Below are 24115 nucleotides of genomic sequence, written 5' to 3'. Positions count from 1 at the left end.
TGTAGTACGATCCAACTGCTATGTAAGGTAGCAGCCGTTTCCGCCAGGCCATGCTGCGTGCTGCGTCCCTTTGGTCCACTAGTCTACTGGAAAACCGCCAACACCTGTGCCCGCTGGGTACAGAAAACCCCCCGTCGCTGAGATTGTCGAGTAACCGAGAGAAGAATCACTGGGCCGTGGCAGAGCGAAAAGCCAGTGCCCCAGTTTAGGTGTGAGACCATGAGGGGGAAAGGTAAAGAGGAGCTCCGCGCTAAAGTGTAACAATATTGGACTGTGGCAGCAGTCGGCGCAACTTTCTGGCTCGCTGGCACGCCAATGCGTGTGTTGCAGCGGGCAGCGCGACTGATTGCCCAGGAGGCAGGGCTACCTCTCCATAACAATTTCCCCATGGCTGCTTTGAGAAGGGCCATATTACTGGGTACCTGTCATACAAATGTCACGAAGCAATGAGACTTCTGGAAGCCGTGGCGGCCATCTCAATTTCCGCAAGTCAACGCAGATATGCCAATTGATCTAGATCGTCCCCTGCTGGCCGTCTTCAGCCGGTTTGAGACTTTGTATAGGTGCTCGCGATGCCAGCCATGGGAAATACAGTAAGAAACATGCGTGTTCTCTGTAGAGTGCTCGCAAGCGCTGGGACGCACGTGTAAGGATTCAACGCGAAACACGCAGGTCCATTGATCGATCCTATTTGCTTCTCAGCCAAACACCCAAACCACTCATTACAACGCAGTGGTGGTAGTACTTCGTATTGGCTGGCATTAGCAAGGGAGGCCGTGTACATGCAAATGAAGCCTCGCGCTCGCATGCCGTACTCCGCACCGTACAGGCCCGTTTCGTTTGCTGTGAATGCCACTTGTATCTCTTCTCATACTACTGCCGGAATTGGGGTCTTGCTCTGAGTCCTGTCGCTGCGCAACCGGCGACAAGCCATGGGTAATGGTGCAGGCAACTGAGGTGTGGCACCGCCAGAATCATAAGGAGGGTGCCAGTAGTACGGAAAAGCAGTAGCATCAATAATATGGAGCGAGAAGAGGAGAAAAGAGAGCGTAGAGAGGCAAAAAAGCGCAGGAGGGAGGCGCGATACCAAGAACTTGCTACGGCCCAAAGTTCCAGGGAGGCAACACGGAGCTAGCACTCAATGCTAATACCGCTACCGCTGGGAGTACAAGTACAGCCACTCCAAGGATGAGGGAGGTATGGGCGGCTGTAAAGTATACAGTGCGATTGTTCAGATAGACGATGGGATACAAAGGGCGTGTACTGTCTGTGGGAGGGGAAGGCTAAGGAGGCCAAGTACCTGTACAGTATTGCGCAATCAATGGGCGAGCAGCACTTTGCCTGTGACCACCAAGCCGACTCGTCTGGCTCTGCATATGACGACAGCCCGTAGCTGAGCTGGGAGAAGATAGACGCAGTGGCCACGACTATGTGCGTCTGTGAGTGGTGACGGACGAAATGCGCCTTTTCGCAATCGAGCACAGTACCTGTTGCGCAAATTGCAGCTTGGCCAAGGTAAGGTTGTATGTAGACTAAGTACAATGCGGATTCTTCTCAAGAGGCAGCAGCAAACGCTGAGCAAAGCAAGCAAAGCAGTGGTGGCTCGTCCGTGTAAGTCATGATGATGCCAGTAGGAACCAGGTAGACTCCTTTGCTGCAAGGAAGCAGGCAAAAAATTAAGGTACTCTGGCCGTTGCAGTCCTTGCTACTGTACTTGTCTTGGTACCTAATGCCATGCTGCTGCCTGCAACAAATAGCTACAGCAAACATCCATGGAGCGGCTGGTTGACCCAGCCGCTTCCTGCAGTTCCTTGGCTCTGCGCATATACACATGAGTAGGTAGTAGTACCACAAGATGCGGTAGCAGAGCAGATCAGCAATATTCATCAATGCAGCTTCGGAAAATGTTAGTAATGGTAGTAACACTTGACCGTATTCTACTCGCGGAACAACTGTAATCAAGCAGTGGAATAGAAGAGAAAAGATCCATGTCAATATCATATTGCTCGCCTCGCAAACTTGATGCGCAGAAGCGGCGGCCATGATCCCCGCGAGGCCAGCCAGAGCCAGAGCTGCCGCGCGGAGGAAAGTACTCGGCAGCAGGCAAATAAGGGAGCAGGTACAAGTACCTTGCGGTCGGGACAGCACCCCATGCCCAGTGTGTGCTGCCCAGTGTGCGTTGCCCAGTGTGCCGCCTGTAGCAGCGCTCCGTCGCAGCCAGCACCCAGCACCAAGTACTCCGTGCCCCATCCGCCCAGCAGTAGCAGTACCTGGCCTGCCCGCCCAGCCCAGCTTCCCAGCTCCCTCGGCCAGCGCCAGCACCAGCGCCAGCGCCCAGAGAGGGCACATTCGCTACTAGCGGTACGGTAGGAGAGAAGGTACATGGCCCAGCAGCAAGCACCCCCCTCACCCAGGCCCAGCATCCGTCACCCCTCTAGGCGGAGGGTACAGCCAGCAAGCAGCGCAGAAAAAAAACCAAAGTGCGAGAAAGTTGTGTGGGTGGTAGCTTTTTAGGCCGTTCGGCGCGTGCGCGCGTTCTCTCCGCAGCCCGCACTCCCAATCACCCGCCCATAGTAAAAAGGCTGCTTGGCCCTCCCCCCATACAAAGCTCGCCTCCCCTTCTCCCTCTCCCATACAAATTCTCCCATACAAAAATCCTCCCATACAAACTGCACCCGCGTCCTCGTCGCAACACAACGCGCCTATCTTGTGAGTACCTCGCCTTCGCCGTGCATCCCAGCCAAGCACCAGGTCACCAACAATCACCGCATCACGCATCTTGCCCTGCGTGCAATTGGCTTTATTCTGCCGTTGCATCTTGTTTTTGCCTTGTTCCCAGCTTCATTTTTGCACTCGCAGCTTTGCACCCAAGGAGACTGCCTCTGCATCTCTGGTCGCGCATCTCTGCTCTTCCTCTCTCATTAGCACCTCTCTCGCTTCTGCTGCGCCTTGAATAGCTCAGCAGCGCACGCTGACTCGAGCGGCTCGCATCGAAGAGAAAAAATCTCAACGTTGCGGTCGCGTCTGTCTTTGTGAAAATTTGTTCAAAGTACGAAGATTGTTTTGACTTTGTCATTTTTGAGCTTCAAATCCCCCTCGAGCAACACATGCCGTCTCAATTGCGTTTTCGCAGCGCACTTGCTACCTCATGCCGAGCTCCATCTACCTTGAGCTACACCACAAAGCTACCCCTCTACACGGCCCACGTTCACTCATTCTCATTGCGCTTTTGGCTTTGGCGAACAAGCTTAGTGGCTGTTTGACATGCCGTGACAGCGCTCAAGTCCATTTCTCATTTTTTCAATCACCAACACCACGTCAATCAAGCATTTTGTGCCTATGATGCAATCGCGACTAACGCATCTCTAGAAATTACAAGACACACATCAGTCAAAATGCCCAAGGCTGCAGCTGGAAAGCGTGGTGCCAAGGACACCAAGAAGCGCGCCAAGAAGGGTATGTGATGTCTTCAGCCACTACACGTGTCCAAGATTCGGTGGCTAACTCAAACCAGACCCCAACGCTCCCAAGCGTGGTCTCTCTGCTTACATGTTCTTCGCCAACGAGCAGCGTGAGAACGTCCGTGAGGAGAACCCCGGCATCTCATTCGGTCAGGTCGGCAAGCTGCTCGGTGAGCGATGGAAGGCCCTGAACGACAAGCAGCGTGCCCCCTATGAGGCCAAGGCTGCTGCCGACAAGAAGCGTTATGAGGATGAGAAGCAGGCTTACAACGTATGTCACTCTCCTCCCTTGCTTGAGTTGCCTATGAGATTCCATACTAACATTGTCTCTTGACAGGCTGACCAGGAGGACGAGTCATCGTAAACTGGTGCTGGTCGCGGGTGAGAATGCTGAATCATGCTTATGGTGATTCTTTTTGCAAATGATTCACGTAGCATCTGGGTCGAAGACAATGGCAATGAGGCCGCGCGCCTTGCTATAAAGCCAAGCATAAAGGCCCATGCTGGTGATGTCGATTTCTTTGTATTATGGGCAGGACGGTGTTGTACGAATGCACGGAATGGGTTGCGTACTATTTGCTTTCAGGTGCCGGAAATTCAACGGAAACAGGGTCTCGCATACTTGTAATTGTGAACGGGATAGTGGCCGGCAGAGCTACAATGCGACATCGAATACTTTTTGCGTGAGCTTCATTCGACGTAATACCAATGGAGCCATTGGACCATGAATTGACAAGATTATACTACTGCTGCTGTTTGACTCTCGAATTGTGACTACATGTTGAAATCGGATAAGGTACCCAACATCTGGTTGCTTCTTGATTGCGACGCAGTGAGACTATGATTTCAAGCTATCCATTATCTCGAAGCGTGGCTTCATTCAGCAAAATGCTCCCAGCTTTCTGTGTGGCTAGTGTATCTCGGCACGGATCAATCACACTTGCGGAGCTCTCGAGGCCGGGACCCGGAAGGACCCTCCGCTCTGGAATTGATCCAATCCATCCAAGCACAAACCACAGCTAAGAAAAAAAAAAGAGCGAGACGAGAAAACAGTAGCTCAAGAAGAAAAGGGGGCGAGGCCCGGTCGACGGAGGCCCGGCCCGCCCATCTCTAGCTCTCCACAATCTGCCATTCTATGCTCCTCAGCCTCAAAGGCGGCTCTGCGAAAAGAAGCCCGTTTGAGGCTGGTGAGACCCCGAATCTCGCACAGAACCTCGCCCGACCCCCGTCGTCCAGCCACATCCATCCACATCCATCCACTTCGACCGAAAGCGATTCGTGCTCGCCCACCGCTCAATCAGAGGCCGGCTTGCTATCGTGCTTGGCCACCGCCGGGTGCCTCCACCGCAAGCGAGCCAATGGTCCCCGAGTGGGAGGAGATCCAAGATCGGCCGCGATTCGCTGTTGGTGCTGGACCTCATGTACGTTACCAACAGAACATGCTTTGCTGCATTCGGGCCATGCAAGTGCCGGCCCAATGCACCGCAGACCAGCGTCGGGTCGACACACGCTTGCAGCTTTGCTTTCGTGGCAGGCTGTGAGCTGCCGGCGCTCCTGCGAGGCTCCTGTGGCTCCAAGGCGACGGCAAATGGGGTGACGGGCTCAAGTCTGGTGGGCTGCTCGCGATGCATCCATCCGCTGGTCATCCGATGGTCTGCGTGTGCTCTGGACATCTCGAGGGATCTTCTTTCTGAGGCAAAAGAGCAGGAAAGCAGGTTGTGAACGGGTTTATGCCAGACCCAACATTTGCAGCTTTGTTCATTTGCTTTGTGGTGCATGTCTCTCAACCCAATGCAATTGGCTGCTGTTGGTGTTGCGACTCAACACCCTTTTTTCGCCCTTTTTTCTTCTTCTACCCTTTGATGCATTGGGCCGCCACCAATTTTCTGTGCTACTAGCTACAGACCAAGCGTGGGAAAACGATCCCCCTCCACGCTCCCGGATTTGACGTTGCATGCTCTCTCTCATTGATTTTCCCCCGCCCACCCCGACTTTTAACTACCGGTCCACCCTGCCACTCCGACATTTCGATTTGATCTAATATTAACCCGACCCAATCTTCCGGAATCCTGTCTGGCTTCTCTTCGTCTCGCTGGCTTCGCTGCGGTGACAAGGGACAGAGGCCTTCTCCCTTCTTGCTCCGCGACTGACCGATAGGTGCAGAGGATCGTATACTGTATAGAAATTGCCGGTGATAACCAATCCACTTCAACCGGCGCCGGGAAGCGACGCGGCCGGCCAACTTATTGTGAGAGCCCGATAGAGTAGGCGCCGAGTAGTTGGGTAATACTTCATTCACGCCGACTCATCCCTGATATCAATCCATCTGTTACTGGTCATGCACAGATAGGCCACGGCGATTCTCTTCAGGCTCTCGATTTTATCCCATTTCATTCCAACTACTCATCTGGTTTTTCTCCAATTCATACAATCCTACCATGGAGGTAACCCTGCCAATTGAGGATGCGGGGGCCACCGTTGATGCCCATCTTCTAAAGGGATGCTGCTTGGAAGCAGAGCGATCAGACAGCGTCTGGCTGCGCCTCGAAGGCCTCTTCCAAGCTCTGCCAGAGGCCAATCGTCGGCAGTTGCGATCGCTTATCGACGAGATCAGGACCACTAGCTTGATTCTGCGAGAGCTGGCTGACCTGTCCCAAGTCCACCAAGACCGCGTGCCACTGGTGCTGGATCCTCTTAATACCATCTTGCCGTGCCTGTCACGATCTCTGCGGGACATTGTAACGCATTATGAGAACCGGAAACTGACCAAAGTAAACCGCTGGCGGACCATGTTTCACGACATGACCAATGAGGCGGGCGGTCTACAGCTCCCTCAACGATTTGTCGTCTATAATCATTATCTGACTGCTATCCGGAACTTATTATCCAGGTATTAGCCTTGTTCTAATTGTCTTTTTCTTAATATGCTAATCTTATAACTCAAGATCGCCCGACTTTGATCTTAAAATGATGGAAGCGTTCCGTCTGCAAATTCTGAATTTGCGAGAGGCAAGAGGAATTCGTATGTATCATCATCAATAACAGGAATAAGCATTTGCGCTAACAAGAAAATAGCTCCGCCTCCAATACAAGCCGGCCCTTTGGTCCGCTACGGGACCATAGCTCCCATAGGCAAAGATACCGTAAGACAGTCTCATCCTTGCTAGGTAGCATATCGCTTACACGTATTGATACAGTCTGTACATTGGGCCGAACAAATCTTTTCTATACCTTTGCCCTCTCGGTCAGCTTTGAAGGGCGGGCTGCCGTAAGTAGAATTGTATTCCAACGCAGTGGATATGAGATAATTGTCTGATTGTCCAAATGCCAGATCCGAATCCTTCGGACCGCATCGACCGTGGGGTCACTTGACTATTCCCACCAACTCAAAAGTCCTCTTTCGACGGTAGGTTATTTACGAATACATATTTCAATGCTCGTTATTTCAGCAAATACGACAATGTAGCTAACTATAATCCAGGCCCGTAGATGATGATAAAATCTCTCTCATCGCCTACTCTGATGGACGGGATGGCTCCCCTTACCTCCTGCTTCGAACATTTTACATGGGCGGACCATGGTTTTCACTCCGCGGGGTTCATGAGCTATGTATCCAGCGAGAGAATGATTCCATACAATTCACAAGATGGAGCCATTCCGAAAACTGCTCCAAGCTCTGGGCAACATTGCGCTTCGGAACTTGGGAAGGTATGTTCATTTTTGTTGAAGGCCCTGAGTGCCACTTATTTACATGACATCTGCGGCAGAATAGTGCTATACCGTAGATGCTATTACTAACATGTATACTTACAGAGCTGATTCTCATGTACTGTACGTTCTTGGCTCTCAAGTCTCGCAACGCCTTGACAGTGCAGCTGGCAACCAAAGAATACGCACCCAAGGGCGAACGCAAACTCTTTCAAGCGTGAGTTGCCTACCTTGAATTCCTAACCCCTTCGAGAAATCTTTTTGACACTTTCAATAGCACCATTCTGGACGACGGTTTCAAACATTCACTCATCATTTTTGAAGACCGGCACACAGGAGGTCGCCGTATCCATGTCGCCGTTTATGAGGGAGAGCTGCGCCAATGCCCCGTCTGGACAGCCTTTGGTTAGTATTATATATGCCACAGATACGAAGAGTCGCAAGCTAAACAACGTTCTTTTATGTACAGTAACGCATCAATCTACGTCTCCCACCTGGCTCAAGCGAGTCAGCCGCAAGAGAGTCCGCCTGGCCGACATTCAGCTATACGTGTTCAGCCAGCAATACAGGCAACAAACACAACGAAAAGGCACCGGGGGGTCATTCGAACTTCAATTCTATAGCGAAGAAGGTAAATTATAATCTCTTCATATGTCTACAGGGTTCTTTACTAACGTCCCGCAAGCCGCTCAAAGCTTCAGTGACCTATTCTACGTCCCACAAAAGTCCAACACATCCCGGCCCATTACACCAAGGCCATATACGCCGAGAATTGCGTCCCGGCCAACCACTCCAGGAAGAGCTTGATGTCGAGCCACTCGGTTCATATCTTCTTTTCTCTTTTCCCTAATTTACTTTTAAAAACTACTTCTGCAATTTATGAATGGTGCAGCTCCAAGCAACGCTTCACGATGACGTTTTTTTGCTTTTTTATATCTATACCCGCTCAACATTTAGCGACTTACTTAACGACGATACGACTGATAATCTAACGACGGCCGGCCGGCAATACTTTTCTTTTCTTTGCTGTTGGAAGCATGGCGCTGAGACAAATCTACTCTCATCAAAAAGTCTGTATAGGAAGATCATCTCAGCTGATTTCTAACGCCTATGATCCTGTTTCTTGTTTTGCTTTTTTGTTTTTTAAAAGTTTCCAAAATTTGGTACTGCATCGGACCAAGTAATAGTCTTAGCTACGCTCTTGGAAAAACAGTGAAAGATGATTTCTTTTATAATTCATTGCTTTTGATACAACTTATTGCTGGGCATGACTCATACATCTTTTGATTTTCCGCCCCGTTCAAACACACTATGCTTCGATTAAAATAAATAAATAACAGATGATATCCTTTTATGCACACAATGCTTGCTTAGGTCTTGACATCAGGCTCATCACGGCCAATGTGCTCCTTGAACTTGAGCAGCTCTGTCGCAAACTTGACTTCATCCTTGAGGAAATCCTGAGCATCAAGATCATATTTGGAGGGGTCGCTGGTGTGCTGCTCAATGTAGAGACGGATGGTGGCGCCGGAGGAGCCGGTACCAGAGAGACGGACGACAATGCGGCTGCCAGAAGAGAAGCCAGCGTAGAGACCCTGGTTGGATGAGACTGAGCCATCGAGGTCAGTGTATGAGAAGTTACCGGCCTTGGTGACGGTGCGCTCGCCAATCTTGCTGCCCACAAAGCTGGGGTTGGCAACCAAGTTCTCCAGCTCGCCAACAACCTTGTTGGCGCCCTCGGAGTCAACATCCTCGTAATCGTATCGGGTGAAGAATGTGCGTCCGTACTGGGTCCAGAAGTCCTTCTGGATCTGCTTGATTGAAGGGGTGACACCAGGGTTCTGGACTCCAAGGGCAGCAATAATGTTCAACCAGGCAATGACAGCCCACAGACCGTCCTTCTCACGGATGTGGTCGCTACCAGTGCCGAAGCTCTCCTCTCCGCAGATGGACAGCTTCTTGGCATCGAAAAGCGCGCAGAAGAACTTCCAGCCCGTGGGGACCTCGTAGCTAGTGAGGCCCTGTGCCTTGGCGACCAGGTCGACGGCGCCACTGGTGGGCATGGATCGAGCTAGGCCGTTGACGCCGTTCTTCTGGAAGTAGGGGATGAGCTTGGCGTGGTGGGCAATGATGGCGAGAGAGTCTCCGGGGGAAACAAAGGCGTTGGCGCCGTAAATCATGTTTCGGTCGCCATCGCCGTCAGAGGCAGCACCAAAGGGGATGTTGTTCTTGTCAACAACCTCCACCAGGGAGTGTGCGTAGGTGAGGTTGGGGTCGGGGTGTCCGCCGTTGAAGTCGGGGCTGGGCACGCAGTTCTGAGTGGCGCCGGTAAGGCCAAGCTCCTTCTCGAAGATGGCGGTACCGTAGGGTCCAGTGACGCCGTGGAGGCCGTCAAAGAGGACCTTGAAGTCGGGGTGGGAGGAGAAAAACTTCTTGATGGTGTCAAAGTCAAAGATGTCCTTGAGCATAGCGACGTAATCAGCAGTGCTATCAATGATCTCGACCTCTAGGGCGCCATAGGTCTTAGTGCCAACAGTGGATATGTCAACGTCGGGGATCGAAGCGAGCTTGTATGATGTCAGGGTCTTGGAGGTCTCGAAGATTTTGTTGGTGACGGATTCGGGCGCAGGGCCGCCGTTGGCCAGGTTGTACTTGATACCGAAGTCGTTCTTGGGGCCTAGTTTAACACGGCATCGTCAGCGTCTTCTTTGCTTTCAGCTTGGTTGATTCAGGTGAGGGACTTACCACCGGGGTTGTGGCTGGCAGTGAGCAAGATGCCTCCGGTAGCCTTGCGGATGCGAATGACATGGCTGGCGGCGGGAGTGGAAAGGATTCCATTCTGGCCGATGATGAGCTTCTTGACACCGTAGGCGGCACCAATCTTGGCAATCAGCTGGACGACCTCGGGGTTCCAGAACCGGCCGTCACCACCAATGACAAGGGAAGAGCCTAGAGAGATGGAAGGAGAAGAATCATCAGCGTCTAGCTCAAGGCTGTCTTTGCAGCAGAACAGCACAAGCTCATACCCTCAACGCCCTCGGGAATGGACAGCAGAATGCTGGCAACGAACGCCTCGCTGTAGTGCGGCTTCTGGAAAACGACGACCTTCTTTCGGAGACCAGAACTGGTGATGCAAAGCTAGTGTCAGCAGATGCAATGCAAGCTTGTCTTGGAGTGGCGATGGCTGTGACGTACGTTCCGGGCTTCTGGTCCTGGAAGGGAGTAAACTCGACAGTCTTGACGTCCATGATGGCGGCACAAACTCGGCAGGATCGGCTCGTAAGTTGAGATTTTGGTGATATCAGGAGAGAGAGAAAGGGAAGCAGAGCTGTAGGTATTTATCGCTAACGATGCCCAGGCTCAGCGGGAGAAATAGGGGATGTCGCGAGAGCTTTAGGGGGCGAGGAGGGGAAGCTCCAGGATCTGGTGGGGGAGGTTGGGCATCTCGTTAAAACGATGGAGGGGCAGCCAGTGCTGGCGGAAGCTCAATTCGTACTGTAGGTATCAGTACAATATGCTTGGGAAGCTACAGTGCGGAGTAGCCCAATTTCAATGGAGCTGCAGCTGGGCGGTCAGTCGTTGCCTGTTCGTCCAACGAGACCCGAGCTTTGGGCCATCAATGACATCAAATCAGCGCGATTGGTGCTTGGGCAGAGGCAAACTATGAACAGGTTTTCTGTGCTTCTTTTTTGCCGTTGTAATTAGTTCTTGTGCTTGGTGGGATTAGGTCTTAGTGGTGCAACTGTATATGCATGAAATGAACGAGTGGGCAGATTGAGTAAATGAGTTGGGCTGCCGATGACGTCGAGTGTTGCAATCCAATCTATTTGCTGAAGAAACTATTCAACTGCTCAGCTATTCCAATGCACTCGCACCCAACACCTCCGCGCCAGATTCACTTCTCAACACCCAATGGCTGCCGTCCGTCATCACCTGCGGGCAAAGATAGCCTCCCTGTAGTATCTCGCCTCCTCAATGCTCTCCAGGATGTCGTCCCTGGCCTTATGGCTGCCCTTCTTGGCCGGCGCCCGCGAGAGAACCTGTGGCGGGCTCCACCGCCGGGCAGCCTCCTTGATGGCACTAACGTCCAGGATGCGGTAGTGCAGATGCTCCATCACTTTGCCGTAGGGATCTTTGCGCAGAAATGCCCTGTCGGCGTGCACGCTGTTGCCGGCCAGCAGCGCGGTGCGAGGCTTGGGGAGGAATTTTGTGATGTAGCGGTAGAGACCGTCGGCAGCCTGCTCGGGAGTCGTCTCCGAAGCTATCACGGCGGCTGTCAGGCCTGATTTGCCGTGGGTGTTGGTGCACCACTCGTCCATCTGGTCCAGACGAGAGGCCGGCCAGTGGACGACGGCATGGTAGCCCTCGGCGTCGATGATGTCGAGGTTTGCCGTTGTCAGAATGCAGTAGATTTCAATAATCTCCTCGGTATCGGGGTTCAAGCCGGTCATCTGATAGGCAATGCAACTTTAGTATAGCTCAGTTCAGCTCAGCTCAGCTGAAAGCTCTGTGAAGCAGTAAGACGGCACTTCGCACCTCGCAGTCGATCCAGACCAAGGCATCGTCCAGATTAGACTCGGATCCCGGCATCTTGAATGATCGGATGTAACCACACAAGGTCAATTAGCGAGCTATGTCGAATGCCGAGGCCAGACTAGACGGCGGATAAAGGACAAGGGAATGCGTCTCCAGGAATTGGCGTCTCATTGAAGTTTTGGTCCGATCCAGGAGAGCCCTAGAAGTTCTACAGGCCTGTAGACGGTACCTGTAAAGCCCCTAAAATCTCGGTCGGCACCCACTACTACGCCAACTGAAGCTAAGCCCCGGGCTACACCGTAAGTGCTGTAAACTTCAGCTATCCCCCAAAACCTCCCCCACCGAGAGCTTGTCGCTGTTAATCTTGCCCCATATGGTCGATAAGCAGTGCCATCATCTGATCCAGTCGAACGGCTTTCCCCCTCACTTTGCTAGCACTGGAACGTTGCAGGGCCTCTCGTCCAATGCCTGAGACGCCGTTAAGCCACTGTCTTTCATCGGCTCCAAGCTGATTGGGCGGGTTGGGCTCGACAGCGGGAATCCCTGGCTAAAACGTGCCTTATCGTGGGGATTAGCATCTCAAGTTCTATATATGTGTCCCTGCCAAGCCTCAACTTAAACATGCCCGACTGGTGTCTCATCTCAAAGGCAGCAACAGCTTCTTGATGTTTATTTATATAGAGGCTGTTCTCTCGTACAGTGCCCGGACTGACAAACGTCTCTCAACTGCATCGCCATCATGGCCTCGCTCAAGGTCTCAAATGACGCCGCCGGCGATCCCCATGTGAAGCCTCTCCCGAGGCCTGAAATGTCAGAGGACCCTCCCCGCTTCATCATAATCGGCGCCGGTGCTCGAGGAATTGGCTATGCGAGAGGCATTGATATCGCCAGCAACGGCAAAGTGGCCGCCGTGGCAGATCCGGACAAGTATCGACGAGAGACGCTGGGCAAGCAGCACATCTGGGGCGGCAACGGCCCCAGCCAAGGCCAGATGTTCTCGGACTGGCGAGACTTTGTCGAGTATGAGCAGAAGCGGCGCCAAAGGGTAGCCAGTGGCGAAAAGGACGTCCCCAAGGGCGTTGACGGAGCCTTTGTCTGTGTCCAGGACCAGATGCACCGAGAGGTCGTTGTTGGCCTGGCTCCGCTGGGCATTCACATCATGTGCGAGAAGCCGCTTGCGCCGTCTTTGCAGGACTGTCTCGATATTTACAAGTCGCTCAAGCCGCAGCTCGCGTCCAACATCTTCTCCATCGGCCATGTGCTGCGATACAGCCCGCACAACATGATGCTGCGGAAGCTGCTAGTGGAAGACCAAATCATTGGCGACATCAACAGCGTCGTCCATACAGAGCCTGTTGGCTGGTGGCACTTTACGCACTCGTACGTGCGAGGAAACTGGAGAAACTCAAAGACCTCGGCGCCTTCGCTGCTAGCCAAGTGCTGCCACGACATCGATCTGATCTTGTGGCTGCTCTGTTCCCCCGAGAAGGCTGGCGAGGGCGAGCCTCATCTCCCCGACTTTGTGTCGTCGACTGGTGGTTTGCAATTCTTCAAAAAGAGCCGCAAGCCTGCCGCTGCGGGATCTGCTACAAACTGCATGACTTGTCCCCTCGGCGATTCCGGCTGCAAGTACTCTGCCAAGAATGTATATCTCAGTGCCAACTGCGAGGGAGTCGGTACTGGCAACACGGATTGGCCAATGACCACCGTCGTGCACGACATTGAAGACTTTAAAACGCTTGACGAGCGCAAACAGGCCGTCATCAAGGTCCTCGAAGAAGACTATGACGACTCAACCCCGGAAGAAGTGGTCAGCTCGCGCAACTGGTTCGGTCGATGCGTTTTCGAGTCCGACAACAACGTCTGCGACGACCAATTCGTTACCATTACATGGCCCGAGTCCATCAAGCCCGCCAAGCGAGTCACCATCCAGATGGTGGCCCAAACCAAGAAGCAATGCGACCGCTTCTCCTACTTCTACGGCGAGCACGGCGAAATCTACACCGACTCCGAAAAGATTATCGTGCAAGACTTCGACACCAAAGAGACCAAAGTCTATACGCCGCACGCGGAGCACAAGGGCCACGGCGGCGGCGACTTGGGCCTCACGAGACAGTTTGTATTGGCCTGCGATCGGGTGAAGAATCACGGGTGGGAGGCTGAAAAGGCGCAGAATGAGTTTGTCGGATGCACGCTCGAGGAGGTGATTCGTAGTCACGCAATGGTGTTTGCCGCGGAAGAGGCACGCGAGAATAACATTGTTGTAAATTGGCCCCAATGGTGGGATAGGGTCACGACGGAATAGTGTAGAGATTAATCAAACTCGTGATACTACTTCTCCTTGATAAGAGTTCAAAAGTTTTTAATTCATAAAAGTGGTATATATGACCGTCCTACTTCAAATTGACTTAATAAACACAAATATATCCATACCCACTAAAGACGCTTCATTATACTTGTATCCAATAATTGCCGATTTCCATTACAGCGGTGTTCATCCAAGAGCTGTAAAAGAGATTGACTTTGGCTTGCAAATTCTATCCACAACAAAAGAAGAAAAAAGAAAAATCAACCACCCTTATATCCCGCACATGTTGTCCCATGAATCATATACATTTCATCTACTTACCACCACCCAGCTCTGCCCTGTCCGTCTCTACTCCCAGCTCTGCCCTGTTCGTCTCTGCTCCAAGCGGGCTTGTCGTTGGCAGCTCGGTTGCAGTCGCCTCGCCCTCTTTGAAAACGCCCGGAGAAGGAGTCGTATGCACTGGAGACGTGCTCGCCGTTTGCGCCGGGTAGTTGTAATTGTACTGCTGCTGCTGGGGAGGATACTGTCCCTGGAACTGCTGCGGATAGTAGCCTTGCTGCTGCATCGGCACCGGCGCATAACCAGCCGGTACACCTGAGGGATAGACAGCTCCGCCGGCGGCATTGTTCTGTCCTTGCGGAGGCTGGCCAGCAGGAGGAGCGGTATTGCGAGGATTACGGTGGCGGTAGAGCAGAAAAGCGGCCAGGCCAACGAGGCCAAGAGCTGCAACACCTCCGACTGTGCCTCCTGCAATGGCGCCCACTGGAGTACTGCTTTTGCCGCTGTTAGAATCGGGAGTGGATGTGGCTGAAGCGGATTCGGTCGATGCGGTTGAAGCCGTCGTTGTCGTGGAGCCGAAGCTGTGTGTTGCCAACCAACCTGGATCGACAGTCAGGAGAGTGCCCCTGCCAGCCGTCAAGGAGCATCCGAAAATGGTGTACAGTTCAACGGCCTTGTCGGTTGACGCGGACGTGGAAATGACCCAAGTGTAACAAGCCGGCTCCGTTGAAGCGCTAGAGAAGAAGCAGAAGAGTGTAAGCGAATATTCGATTCCCGTAGACAGCCGCAAGAGAAGGGAAGCTCACCAGCAGAGAGTGTGAAAATCGGACGGCAGGTTGCAGGCACCGGTCTGTGAGGCTTTGTAGTCGATACACGTCGTCTTGATTTGGCTGCAGGAGCTGTTTGGCTGACAGCATCCCACGTGGCCTCCTTGAGGCGTGCAAGTGTACCCGGACGAGATGCAAGTATAAGAGTCTAGCCAAAGTCAGTCTCATCAACGAAAGTAAATTGGCGGCATCATGACTTACTGCCATCATTCCCAGGCACAAACCCACACGTCTCTGGCCCCAGCGTATAGCCATCCGCCCGCGGCATCATCATCCTGCCGAACAAAGGCTTGGGCGGCTGCGTCGGCTTCGGAGACCATCCCAAGGCAACCTGTTGCTCAATCTCATGGCCCGAGGTGACGGTTTCTTTGGCGGGTGAGGCCCATGATTGCTGGAGGCCTGATTTGGGGACGGGCGGGTTATCGTTGTCGGCTCTGGCGGTGGAAAGGACGGCGCCGAGGGCGAGGAGGAGGGTCGTCGCCGGGTTGTGACGCATTGATGCGATGATATGTGCGTGTAAGTCGAGCTTTATGTGGGCGATTGTAATTAATGCGACGTCGATGGATTTCAAAAGAGTATGCTTGTGTTTATTCCGTTTCCAGTGGCTTATAACATGGCCATGGACGTGGACAGAATGAAGGGACAAGACAGCAGCGTCTAGACAAGTGTAAAGCAAGCACGGCTATCAACTCAGCTCTATAACAGACGAGGAGGTTTCAAGAAGAAATACCAGCAGAGCTTCTTCATTCATCACTTGAAGAGACGAGGGTAAAGAAAAGAAGGAAGAGAAACAAGCACGAGAAATCTCTCCTACCGCTCCCTCTCCCAATGCGGCTCTCCCAGCCCAAGCCAACTCCAGTCCAGTCCAGTCCAGTCCATAGCTGCAGCAATTACTAGCAGCACCGATACAAACATCCAGTCCAATCAACTCCTCCTCGCAGACCAGAGCAGCAAACCAACACGGCCACAAAATCAGGGCCATCAGACCCCGTCCCGCTACATGCTCTAGTCCCATCAGCCCCCCATCCGAGTGCAGTCTAGCCCGCCAGCCAAGGCCGCAGCCATGGGGGAAACGGAGGCAAAGCGCAACTATGCTTAAATGCTCCTAGTGGAGCTGTTCAGCCCCGGGGCATGGGCAAGTCTCATTCGCCGTGGTGGATCCGGTGATTCGACGAGCTGAACGTTGGGAGGATGCGGCGCGGCAGTGAAGCAAGAGTGTAGGTACTTGTTCAGATATTTTATTATTGGTTGTACATAGTTGTCAAAAATGCACATGCCCTTGATAACTGCGAGGTCTGTCTGACGTCGTCGGGAATCTCGTCCTTTCAGCCCAGCTTGTCTTACAAGTACATGTAGTAGTATACCACAAATTACCACACACATGTGTCTCAGCCCTTTCATAGTACCTCGGCGGACATTTATCATTAATTGCCTCTTTTCCTCTTTCCAAAAAAAATCAATAGTGAAAAAACTACTTAGTACCCAAACACTCACACGCACAACCAACCCCTGTCAAGCCATCTCCTGCGGCTGGACGCTGTGCGACCTGCTCTACTGCAGCCGAGCCCCTCCTCTGGATCCTGAGCCGCCTTGGAGGATCAGAGAAAAAAAAGCAACGCGAAACTCGGCAGCAAGGGGGAATTCCAGCCCGTGATTACTCTGTACTAGGCGGGTGATTTTCTTCTTATCTTCTGGTACATCCTTATGTACAACGCTACTCAGGGTCCTGATCCAGCTCTGTACAGTATGAGCAGCAGCGTCATCTATAAATAAACAACCAAGACACGACGAGTCGTCACTATCCTTGGCATCACCAACGTCGTTACTTCAGTATATTCATCACCCAGGTTTTATTATTCATTCTGTTTTTCTCTCAGCTCTTGCTCTCCATCAAGCAACGGCGGTGATAGTAGACGCCAAACAGCGAACTAAAGAAACGAAAACCCTGCCCAGCACGAGGCATATTTCAGTGCCATGCACTAACAGCCGGACACATTCAGCCCCGGGCAAACAGGTTCTCAAATTCTTATCCGTTCCGCGCGAGACACGCAGCAAAAAGTGGCAATTCCTCTAACCTAGCTCTGCATTAGCAGACAGCTCTTAGGTAGCTTGGCACCCATGCCACAGCTTGACTTGCAGCGTGCAGCTGATTATGTTGATTTCGTTAGTCCATTCCCTATTGCCTACCAAGTCCCCTAATCTTCTCCTCTTCTTTTTTTTTTTTCTTTTTTTATTTTTCTCTTTTTTATTTTTTTCTTTTTTTTTTTATATAGCCGCTGGAAAACAGTATGATGAAATACAAGAGGAAAAACAAAGCGCTATGGTTACCTGCTATGTACTAGTAGCTGGCCAGTATGGCCATATCTCTGTTAGCGCACATCATTCGCAATGCGTGTCTTGGCCTGAAGCTATTATTAGCCTCTTTACCCACAAATGATCGCCATCTGATAACCTTTTCCCTCTTCTCAAGTCTCATCCATCATCTTCTCTTTAGCTCGGATAGCAAGAAAGAGTATATAAAATACTACATTCGTCTTCTGAAGCGACATCCGTGCCGTCGGCCCGCAAATCATAGAGATCTGGTCACATGTCCCACTTCTATTAGAAAATTCCCGAGTGTCCACAACTGCTCTCCATATTTATGCAGAGAGAATGGCGAGACAAGGTCCTTGTAACAATAAACTCTCTCCTGAAATCATCGTAACAAAACTAGATTTCTAAAGAAATCACCCACGTGAATAGCTTACGATGCGATCACTGTGCATTAATAACACCCAGATTCAAAGTTTACTAAAGTGCTCATCAATATGCTCCAGCTTTATTGCTTCTCACGTTACTTACCCTGTATGCTCTCACGAATTCGTGATTTTATACCATAAGCGATTGTTTCATTTGCTTTTTGTTCATATGATACAGACAACCCTACACCTACCGCTTACTGCTCCAACTACTCGGGTGTTTTTGGATATATTATCTCAGTTCACTGCGAGAGAATGAAATTTGCATTGAGAGACTACAAGTACAGTAGTTTCAATGAATAAGGGGCATCTAGATACTAGCATCTGACGAGAAAGAGTATGTATAAAAGTTACATGGCAATTGCATCTGAGAATCAGTAGACTTGAGCGCCCAGAAAGATTGACAAATGAGACTAGTAGACAACACAATTTTACAGTGTAATCCCCGCTCACCCAGCGTCGTTCTCAGCTCCCAAAACTCAGCCCATCACTCGATTCGAAGTGGCAGGTTCCTGTGCAGGCCGCGTCTAAGCAATCCAAAATGTACGTCATCCTCCTCCCTAATCACACCCTTTCGAAGCAAGAAATCTAGCATCACGAGTCCGCAGTTGGGCTTCCACTCTGCATTCTTCAAATCACGCTTCACCTCCTCCACGGGCTTCAGTACGAACCCATCAATCGACTCCGGCTCCTCTGGATATGGGACAAAGCCAGGACTAACTTCGAGGTCAAATGTGTACCGAATACCAGGCTCAATGTGGCCCTCCTCGCTACCAGCAATATGGTCTTTCTGATCATAGAATGAGATCAGAGACCCGCCAGCGGCTCTGCCAACATAGATGCCTCTCCAAGTGACCATTTTCGTGTGCATGTCAACAGCGAGCCCTGCTTCTTCCATAGCCTCACGTTGCAGCGTCACCAGAGGGTTCATGTTGTCTTCCGGATCCATTGCTCCAGCAACAAGCTGGTCAAGCTTTCCGGCGTATGTGACATTTTGGGAGCGACGCGAAACCCACACATAGATCCCACCTCCTCTTATGGTGAACATGTTCATGTGAACACCCGTCGTGACGATACCAAAGATTCCTCTAGCAGCCGAGGGGATGACCAAGCCGGCCAACTCGGCATCAAGGCCACGAATAGGATGGAAGTCTGAGCTCTTGTTGAGCCACTTCTTGAAGCAGCCATTGAGATTGTTGGCATTCTTTTCGCACAACTTTATAAATTCGCGGCGGCATATGTCGACAACATCGTCGCCTGGCTTGATGGCAGGGTCCAGATGAATCTTGCGCTTGGATCTGGAGATTCTGAAGCTCGTATTGTCCCACTTCATCTCGGCAACGTGCTGGGGCAGCATGTATCCAACAGGAGTCGAGTTGTCCAGAATGACAAATTCCCACATTGCTGTACCTTGCCCCTCTTCGAATTTATTACATCGACGGATAACATCATATAAAGAGCCCATGTTGTTTGAACTAGCGGGAGTTATTGTCCACGTATGGATTGTAGGACCTTCTGAAAGTATTGTCGAGGATGTTCGAGGGCTGGAAAACGATGCCATCTTGAACTAGTTTCCCGCTGAAAGCGGAGGCACTCTGATATATGCAAAGCTAGACAGTGATGAACGAGACCTATGCTCTGAAATCTCTTGATCACAGAGTGAACAGTGCTGGATGTAGAGGACATCAACGCCCCAATGAGCTTGTGACCGTATCGTCGAGATGAAAAGAGCTGAATAGAATAGAAGACGTGAGGTAATATTGACAAGGCCACCCAGTCAGACACTCAACAGGCAGACAGAACTGTGGCATAAGACTGAGCACCCGCTTCTGTTCTATTGGTAGAAGAGACCAGGGGATAAGACGACGCTGGGATAGGCTGCTCAGGAGGCAAGCACGTGTATACCCGTGTATACCAATTCACCACGACCGAGGATGGAGACCTGAATATATGTGACACATTACTGGTGATTAGGGAGCCTCGACCCGGCTGTGTGTTACCCATGCAGGAACAATTTAGCAAGCATGCTTCCGACAAAGGGAGGCCACGGCAAGGTGCAGTGGTCAACAGCACTACACGATTTTGTAACATGACAAGTCTTACCGACGGCCTGGGATTGGCAGAACTTTCTGCCTGGCGTGCCGTCGGGCTCTGCAGCCGCCCAAGCATCTCTAAAGGTGGCATCTGTCAAAGTGCAGTAGCCCTGATTTGAAGACTGCAGAGAAGCTATACCAAGGCCTCAGCTGCTTCTCTCTCATCCACGCCTATATCCATCCGCATCCATCCACATCCATCTCATGGGCCGTATCACACCGTGCCTGTAGAGCTCCACTGTGGGTAGCAAACGAAGACGAGTATGCAGTTAGCCATTGACCTCAGACTTGAGTCAGAGACAAGCTGAGATGGCATACGCGGATGGGCAAAGAGAGGAGCAGCAATGCCCAAGGCGGGCATATCATCAGCAACCCGACAACATGGTCTGCTATTCAACGGTTTGCGCCCTCTAACGCTGTGTGACCATGACATGAATGATGAGACAGTCCCTTGTCCACGAGCCCGGGACGCGCTCTCGCTGCTCGCACGAGGCACTGGAGTCGTCCTGTTGAGCTGTCACATCGATCAGCAGTAGCGCGGCAGATGGCGGTGCTAGCATCCCGTAGTCTTGAAGCAAGCGAGCCAAAGCCAGCATCCGGATTCGCAAATCTCATGGACGGCAAGCTACCGTGCAGGGAAAGCTGCATGTTACCCCAGCAAAGGCGCCACCGGGCAAATGAACCTAACGCATGTCGTCCGTAGCAGCCTATGGCATCGTCTGGGACGCTCACCGAGGTGGAACTCGTCCAAGCCCATCCCCCACACTGATCACTTGTTGCAGCGTGTTGTATGCATGGTGCCTGCACAAGGGGGCATATCGCAGCTTCTCTGGATGCTCTCGAGAAGCAAGTTTCGCTGGCACCGAGTCACCAAGGCTAGTCGAGGCACCTTTGACGTTGATTGTCTGGGCCTCTTTCTCCTTTCTTCCTTTTGTTGCAGTACATCATCCGCCATTAGCGAGCAGTATCGGCCAGAGGTGGCAAGGCAATGCGGATATGCTTGCGAGCGAGGTCGGATCATGGCTGGACTCGAAGTCTGCAAATGTGGCTGCAATGTTCAGTTTCATTTTGTGCTAGCGTTTGGGGTGGTCGTGCAAGTTTGAGAGAGAGCTGGGAGGTTTGAGGCGTCTCCCCTATCGTATCAGGCGAATCAGTACATATACCTAAAAAGCACCTGACCTGGCTTGGGCTTCACTTGTTTGTGCACTGAAGTTCCAAGTGAGGCTACACAGCTATTGCCTGAGGCATGCTCAAGTGCCTTTTGGGATATGCCGATATCTTGCCGATTCTCCTTGCTGCAGCAATGGGTCGTTGTGACGTTTGTGAGTACTACATGTACTTGGTGCATCCGTATTTGGCCTCGACAGGGGTTTGAGTGAGTGCTGTATGCACTGTTAGGCTTATCACGCAGCTAGCGTTATGGCCGAGATAAAAGCAACGAAAGGAGCCATATCGCTGCAATACCAGGACTCGTATATCGGAAACTTGCATGGACGGCTAGAGAACTTCAAGGTAGGGAGGAAAAGATCCCGACTTTAGCTGAGGCTCGCGCTACTTGGTAGCATGGGAGTAGTATAGTATTCCTCCATCCATAGCTCCAAGATGCTGCTCTGAATAATGCTCAGCAAACAAACGGCTAAGCGCTCAGCGGTCGTGCCTATCATATTCAAGCATGTAAAATTCTGTCATTTCGCTTCCCAACTGCTCCAATTAGGTAGCAATCGCATTTCAGGTAACGTCCATGTCGCGTCTCTGGCCCAATTACGGTGCAGCCCATGGACCGGTCTGCGTTTTGGTCCGACACCAGACTATAATGCTTTGGCGAGGCCTTTATGCGGTCACACTGCAGCTTCGCACATATGGACAGGGAGTCCTGGTTGCCAGCTCGTCATATGATTTCAAGCCCAACAAAGTGCGATGAACGAAGTGGCAGCAGGAAACGAGCCCACCGAGGCTGCAAGACGATCAATTGGCTGCCCAAAATAAAAAGTAGAGTAGCGCAATGAGAGAAGACGTCAACAATGGCGTGATTCAAAGCTGAATGGCCTTGAGACGCTGTGAAATGCTTAATCGGAGACTCTTACACAACTATGGATAGATGAAAGGGAGTGAGTGGGAGCTAGAGCTGGAGCTGGAGCTGAGCTCTAAACGGTACCAAGACTTCCATACCTTACTGTACTAGTAACAGCCTCGCTATGATTGGCCCGTTCCAATTATGTCATCAGCAACCCACCTTCCGGCGACGACTTCACTCGCTTCAATCTCGATGCCCGCATCAGCCTTGCGACGACCACCTCCAATTGACTACCAGCGCCGCCACAATGTTCGCCGCACGACAGAGGGCAGTTTGCGCCGCCCGCCAGCTGCAGCGGACATGCCGAACCTATGCCTCCGAGGCCCACGGCCACGGCCACGGCCACCACTCGTCTGCGCCCGTCAGCGAGTCCTTCGGGGTACGACCAAAAAGCCCATATCTCGCTCTTTCGACGCCGGGAGAAAGATTGTTCCAAATGCTGACTGGAGGTTGCTATAGAAAGGATCCGTTATTACGCTCGGCGCGTTCCTGGGCACCATTCTCGTCTTCCAGTTCCGCCCTCAGGAGAGCGAGACCTGGAACGGCGTGCTCGCAAAGTACCGATCAAAGGCCGAGGACTGGGAAGCCATCAACGCTCTGCACACCAAGGCCGCGGAGCAGGCTGGCTACGACAGAAATCTGTTTGAGAACGCATCAACCAAGCGCGCGTTTGTCGACATCGCATACCCCGAGTACGTGAACATGTTATCGTCTTTTTTTTTTTTTTTAACGCAGTGCTGGCGAGCAACAGCTAACGTTACGAACCACGACACACAGGGCCTTTACATCCCACGCTCAGCGAAACATCCAGGCCGGTCACCTCCCTAACATTGACCACGTTGTAGAGCACTACCGACAACAGCACTTGAAGGTGGAGGAGAAGAAGGCGACCAAGCTGGCCGCTGCAAACAAGGACGAGTAAGGGGGCAGTACTGAGTTATATCCATTCATAGAATAAAAAAAAATTCTGCAAACTTTGGGCCAATTGATGCGTCACAGTGAAATTGCTCTTTTTTTTATCAATATAATAGGGCCTACTAAAACCACATTGTGCTTGCTGAATCAGGAAGACCAAATGGCGTCTGAGATACAAACCGTAAACCTATAACTGCTACATCACGTTTACAAGCTGTAAGATATCTGCTCTTTCATACCATAGACAGTCTTCATTAATACGTTTGTCTCTTGCACTTGCTAGGCATCAGTCATTTCGGCTCAGAAAGCCCCGCAAATGAGACAATCCCCCCCAAATGTCTTTCCGCGATGCATCTCCCAATCACATCTCAGCCACGACCAACTCACTTCATCGTGATAAGACAGAAAGAGCGCTCGACAACGGCAAGCGCGGCAGACTCAATATGTCGCAGATAACTCAGTAGCTTTTCCCTTGCTTTTGCTGTTTTCTCTTCTTCTCTTCCACTGCTATCAGATTTTATTGATCAACGCCCTTTTTGGACAACTTTCTTTATCAGTCATCTTTCCACTCGTTTCTACCAAGACTTCAACATTACTGACACGGTACAATTTTTTCTACAACAAATTCGTGTAGCGACCAGAACGCCACATTCACCATCAAACCGAGGTCAACAGCGGTTGTGCAACACTCGTCTTCCAGTCCATAGACACAGGTTGAATCCAGCGTGAGACAGTCCCCTTCTATCAAAAGGGCTCTGAGACATGCGAGGTTGAAAATGTAGGGCTAACATATGGTGTTTCTGTTTGGTTTTAGAGGAGAATTGTGGTCAACATCTGTTCGCCATGCGTCACTTCAACCCAAACCATCTCAGGAGCTCTCCTGGCGAGATTGAACCAGTGGAACCACAGAGTGCAAGTGGTGAGAATGGTACGCCGTCGCAATCACTTTTTTCTACATCTCTTCCCAGTTCCAAACACCTTTCTTCCTCTCTTCTCACCCTTTGATGCGAATACAATGGCAACTCCCGTTTCCACGGCCGAGTCCGTTAATATGTTTACATCCTAGGCCATGAAGGGGACTCTTCCAAGTCTCCTGACACGCCGACAATCGTCCTGGTGAATTCTCCAAGGGGGAGACCAGAGGCAAATACGCTCAAAACTACTACGTCGGCTCCA

The 24115-nt window shown here is 51.6% G+C and overlaps 9 protein-coding genes across 9 annotated transcripts; 5 read left to right on the top strand and 4 right to left on the bottom strand.

Moving 5' to 3' along the window:
- Nucleotides 1–3395: 3395 nt before the first annotated feature.
- On the top strand, nucleotides 3396–3825 carry TGAM01_v203794 (structure-specific recognition protein 1; the record flags this gene model as incomplete). The annotated part of the gene is made up of 3 exons (XM_018803898.1): nucleotides 3396–3456; nucleotides 3515–3732; nucleotides 3799–3825. The coding sequence occupies 3 exons, from the start codon at nucleotides 3396–3398 to the stop codon at nucleotides 3823–3825; spliced, it is 306 nt and encodes a 101-aa protein (XP_018662949.1).
- Nucleotides 3826–5899: 2074 nt separating this feature from the next.
- Nucleotides 5900–7976, top strand: TGAM01_v203793 (hypothetical protein; the record flags this gene model as incomplete). Its single annotated transcript, XM_024549284.1, has 10 exons — nucleotides 5900–6351; nucleotides 6407–6483; nucleotides 6537–6604; nucleotides 6659–6729; nucleotides 6793–6867; nucleotides 6943–7169; nucleotides 7275–7386; nucleotides 7447–7574; nucleotides 7639–7800; nucleotides 7855–7976. 10 exons carry the CDS (start codon nucleotides 5900–5902, stop codon nucleotides 7974–7976), a joined length of 1494 nt encoding a protein of 497 aa, XP_024405989.1.
- A 563-nt stretch (nucleotides 7977–8539) lies between these two features.
- On the bottom strand, nucleotides 8540–10417 carry TGAM01_v203792 (phosphoglucomutase; the record flags this gene model as incomplete). The annotated part of the gene is made up of 4 exons (XM_018803900.1): nucleotides 8540–9846; nucleotides 9915–10118; nucleotides 10196–10293; nucleotides 10365–10417. 4 exons carry the CDS (start codon nucleotides 10415–10417, stop codon nucleotides 8540–8542), a joined length of 1662 nt encoding a protein of 553 aa, XP_018662951.1.
- A 681-nt stretch (nucleotides 10418–11098) lies between these two features.
- TGAM01_v203791 (hypothetical protein) lies at nucleotides 11099–11759 on the bottom strand (the record flags this gene model as incomplete). Its single annotated transcript, XM_018803901.1, has 2 exons — nucleotides 11099–11620; nucleotides 11706–11759. 2 exons carry the CDS (start codon nucleotides 11757–11759, stop codon nucleotides 11099–11101), a joined length of 576 nt encoding a protein of 191 aa, XP_018662952.1.
- A 685-nt stretch (nucleotides 11760–12444) lies between these two features.
- Nucleotides 12445–14010, top strand: TGAM01_v203790 (hypothetical protein; the record flags this gene model as incomplete). Its single annotated transcript, XM_018803902.1, has 1 exon — nucleotides 12445–14010. The coding sequence occupies one exon, from the start codon at nucleotides 12445–12447 to the stop codon at nucleotides 14008–14010; it is 1566 nt and encodes a 521-aa protein (XP_018662953.1).
- A 316-nt stretch (nucleotides 14011–14326) lies between these two features.
- On the bottom strand, nucleotides 14327–15615 carry TGAM01_v203789 (hypothetical protein; the record flags this gene model as incomplete). The annotated part of the gene is made up of 3 exons (XM_018803903.1): nucleotides 14327–15026; nucleotides 15099–15267; nucleotides 15321–15615. 3 exons carry the CDS (start codon nucleotides 15613–15615, stop codon nucleotides 14327–14329), a joined length of 1164 nt encoding a protein of 387 aa, XP_018662954.1.
- Nucleotides 15616–18344: 2729 nt separating this feature from the next.
- TGAM01_v203788 (hypothetical protein) lies at nucleotides 18345–19418 on the bottom strand (the record flags this gene model as incomplete). Its single annotated transcript, XM_018803904.2, has 1 exon — nucleotides 18345–19418. The coding sequence occupies one exon, from the start codon at nucleotides 19416–19418 to the stop codon at nucleotides 18345–18347; it is 1074 nt and encodes a 357-aa protein (XP_018662955.1).
- Nucleotides 19419–22271: 2853 nt separating this feature from the next.
- TGAM01_v203787 (hypothetical protein) lies at nucleotides 22272–22946 on the top strand (the record flags this gene model as incomplete). Its single annotated transcript, XM_018803905.1, has 3 exons — nucleotides 22272–22403; nucleotides 22484–22716; nucleotides 22802–22946. The coding sequence occupies 3 exons, from the start codon at nucleotides 22272–22274 to the stop codon at nucleotides 22944–22946; spliced, it is 510 nt and encodes a 169-aa protein (XP_018662956.1).
- Nucleotides 22947–23497: 551 nt separating this feature from the next.
- Nucleotides 23498–23832, top strand: TGAM01_v203786 (hypothetical protein; the record flags this gene model as incomplete). The annotated part of the gene is made up of 2 exons (XM_024549283.1): nucleotides 23498–23664; nucleotides 23754–23832. Coding segments are annotated over 2 exons (246 nt in total), but the record flags the coding sequence as incomplete, so codon positions are not given.
- Between the last annotated feature and the right edge of the window lie 283 nt (nucleotides 23833–24115).

This window comes from Trichoderma gamsii, assembly GCF_001481775.2.
Source record: "Trichoderma gamsii strain T6085 chromosome Unknown Scaffold_10.2, whole genome shotgun sequence".
Taxonomy (NCBI): domain Eukaryota; kingdom Fungi; phylum Ascomycota; class Sordariomycetes; order Hypocreales; family Hypocreaceae; genus Trichoderma; species Trichoderma gamsii.
The sequence above is the reverse complement of the archived record's forward strand: the minus strand, read 5'-3'. Positions and strand labels throughout refer to the sequence as shown.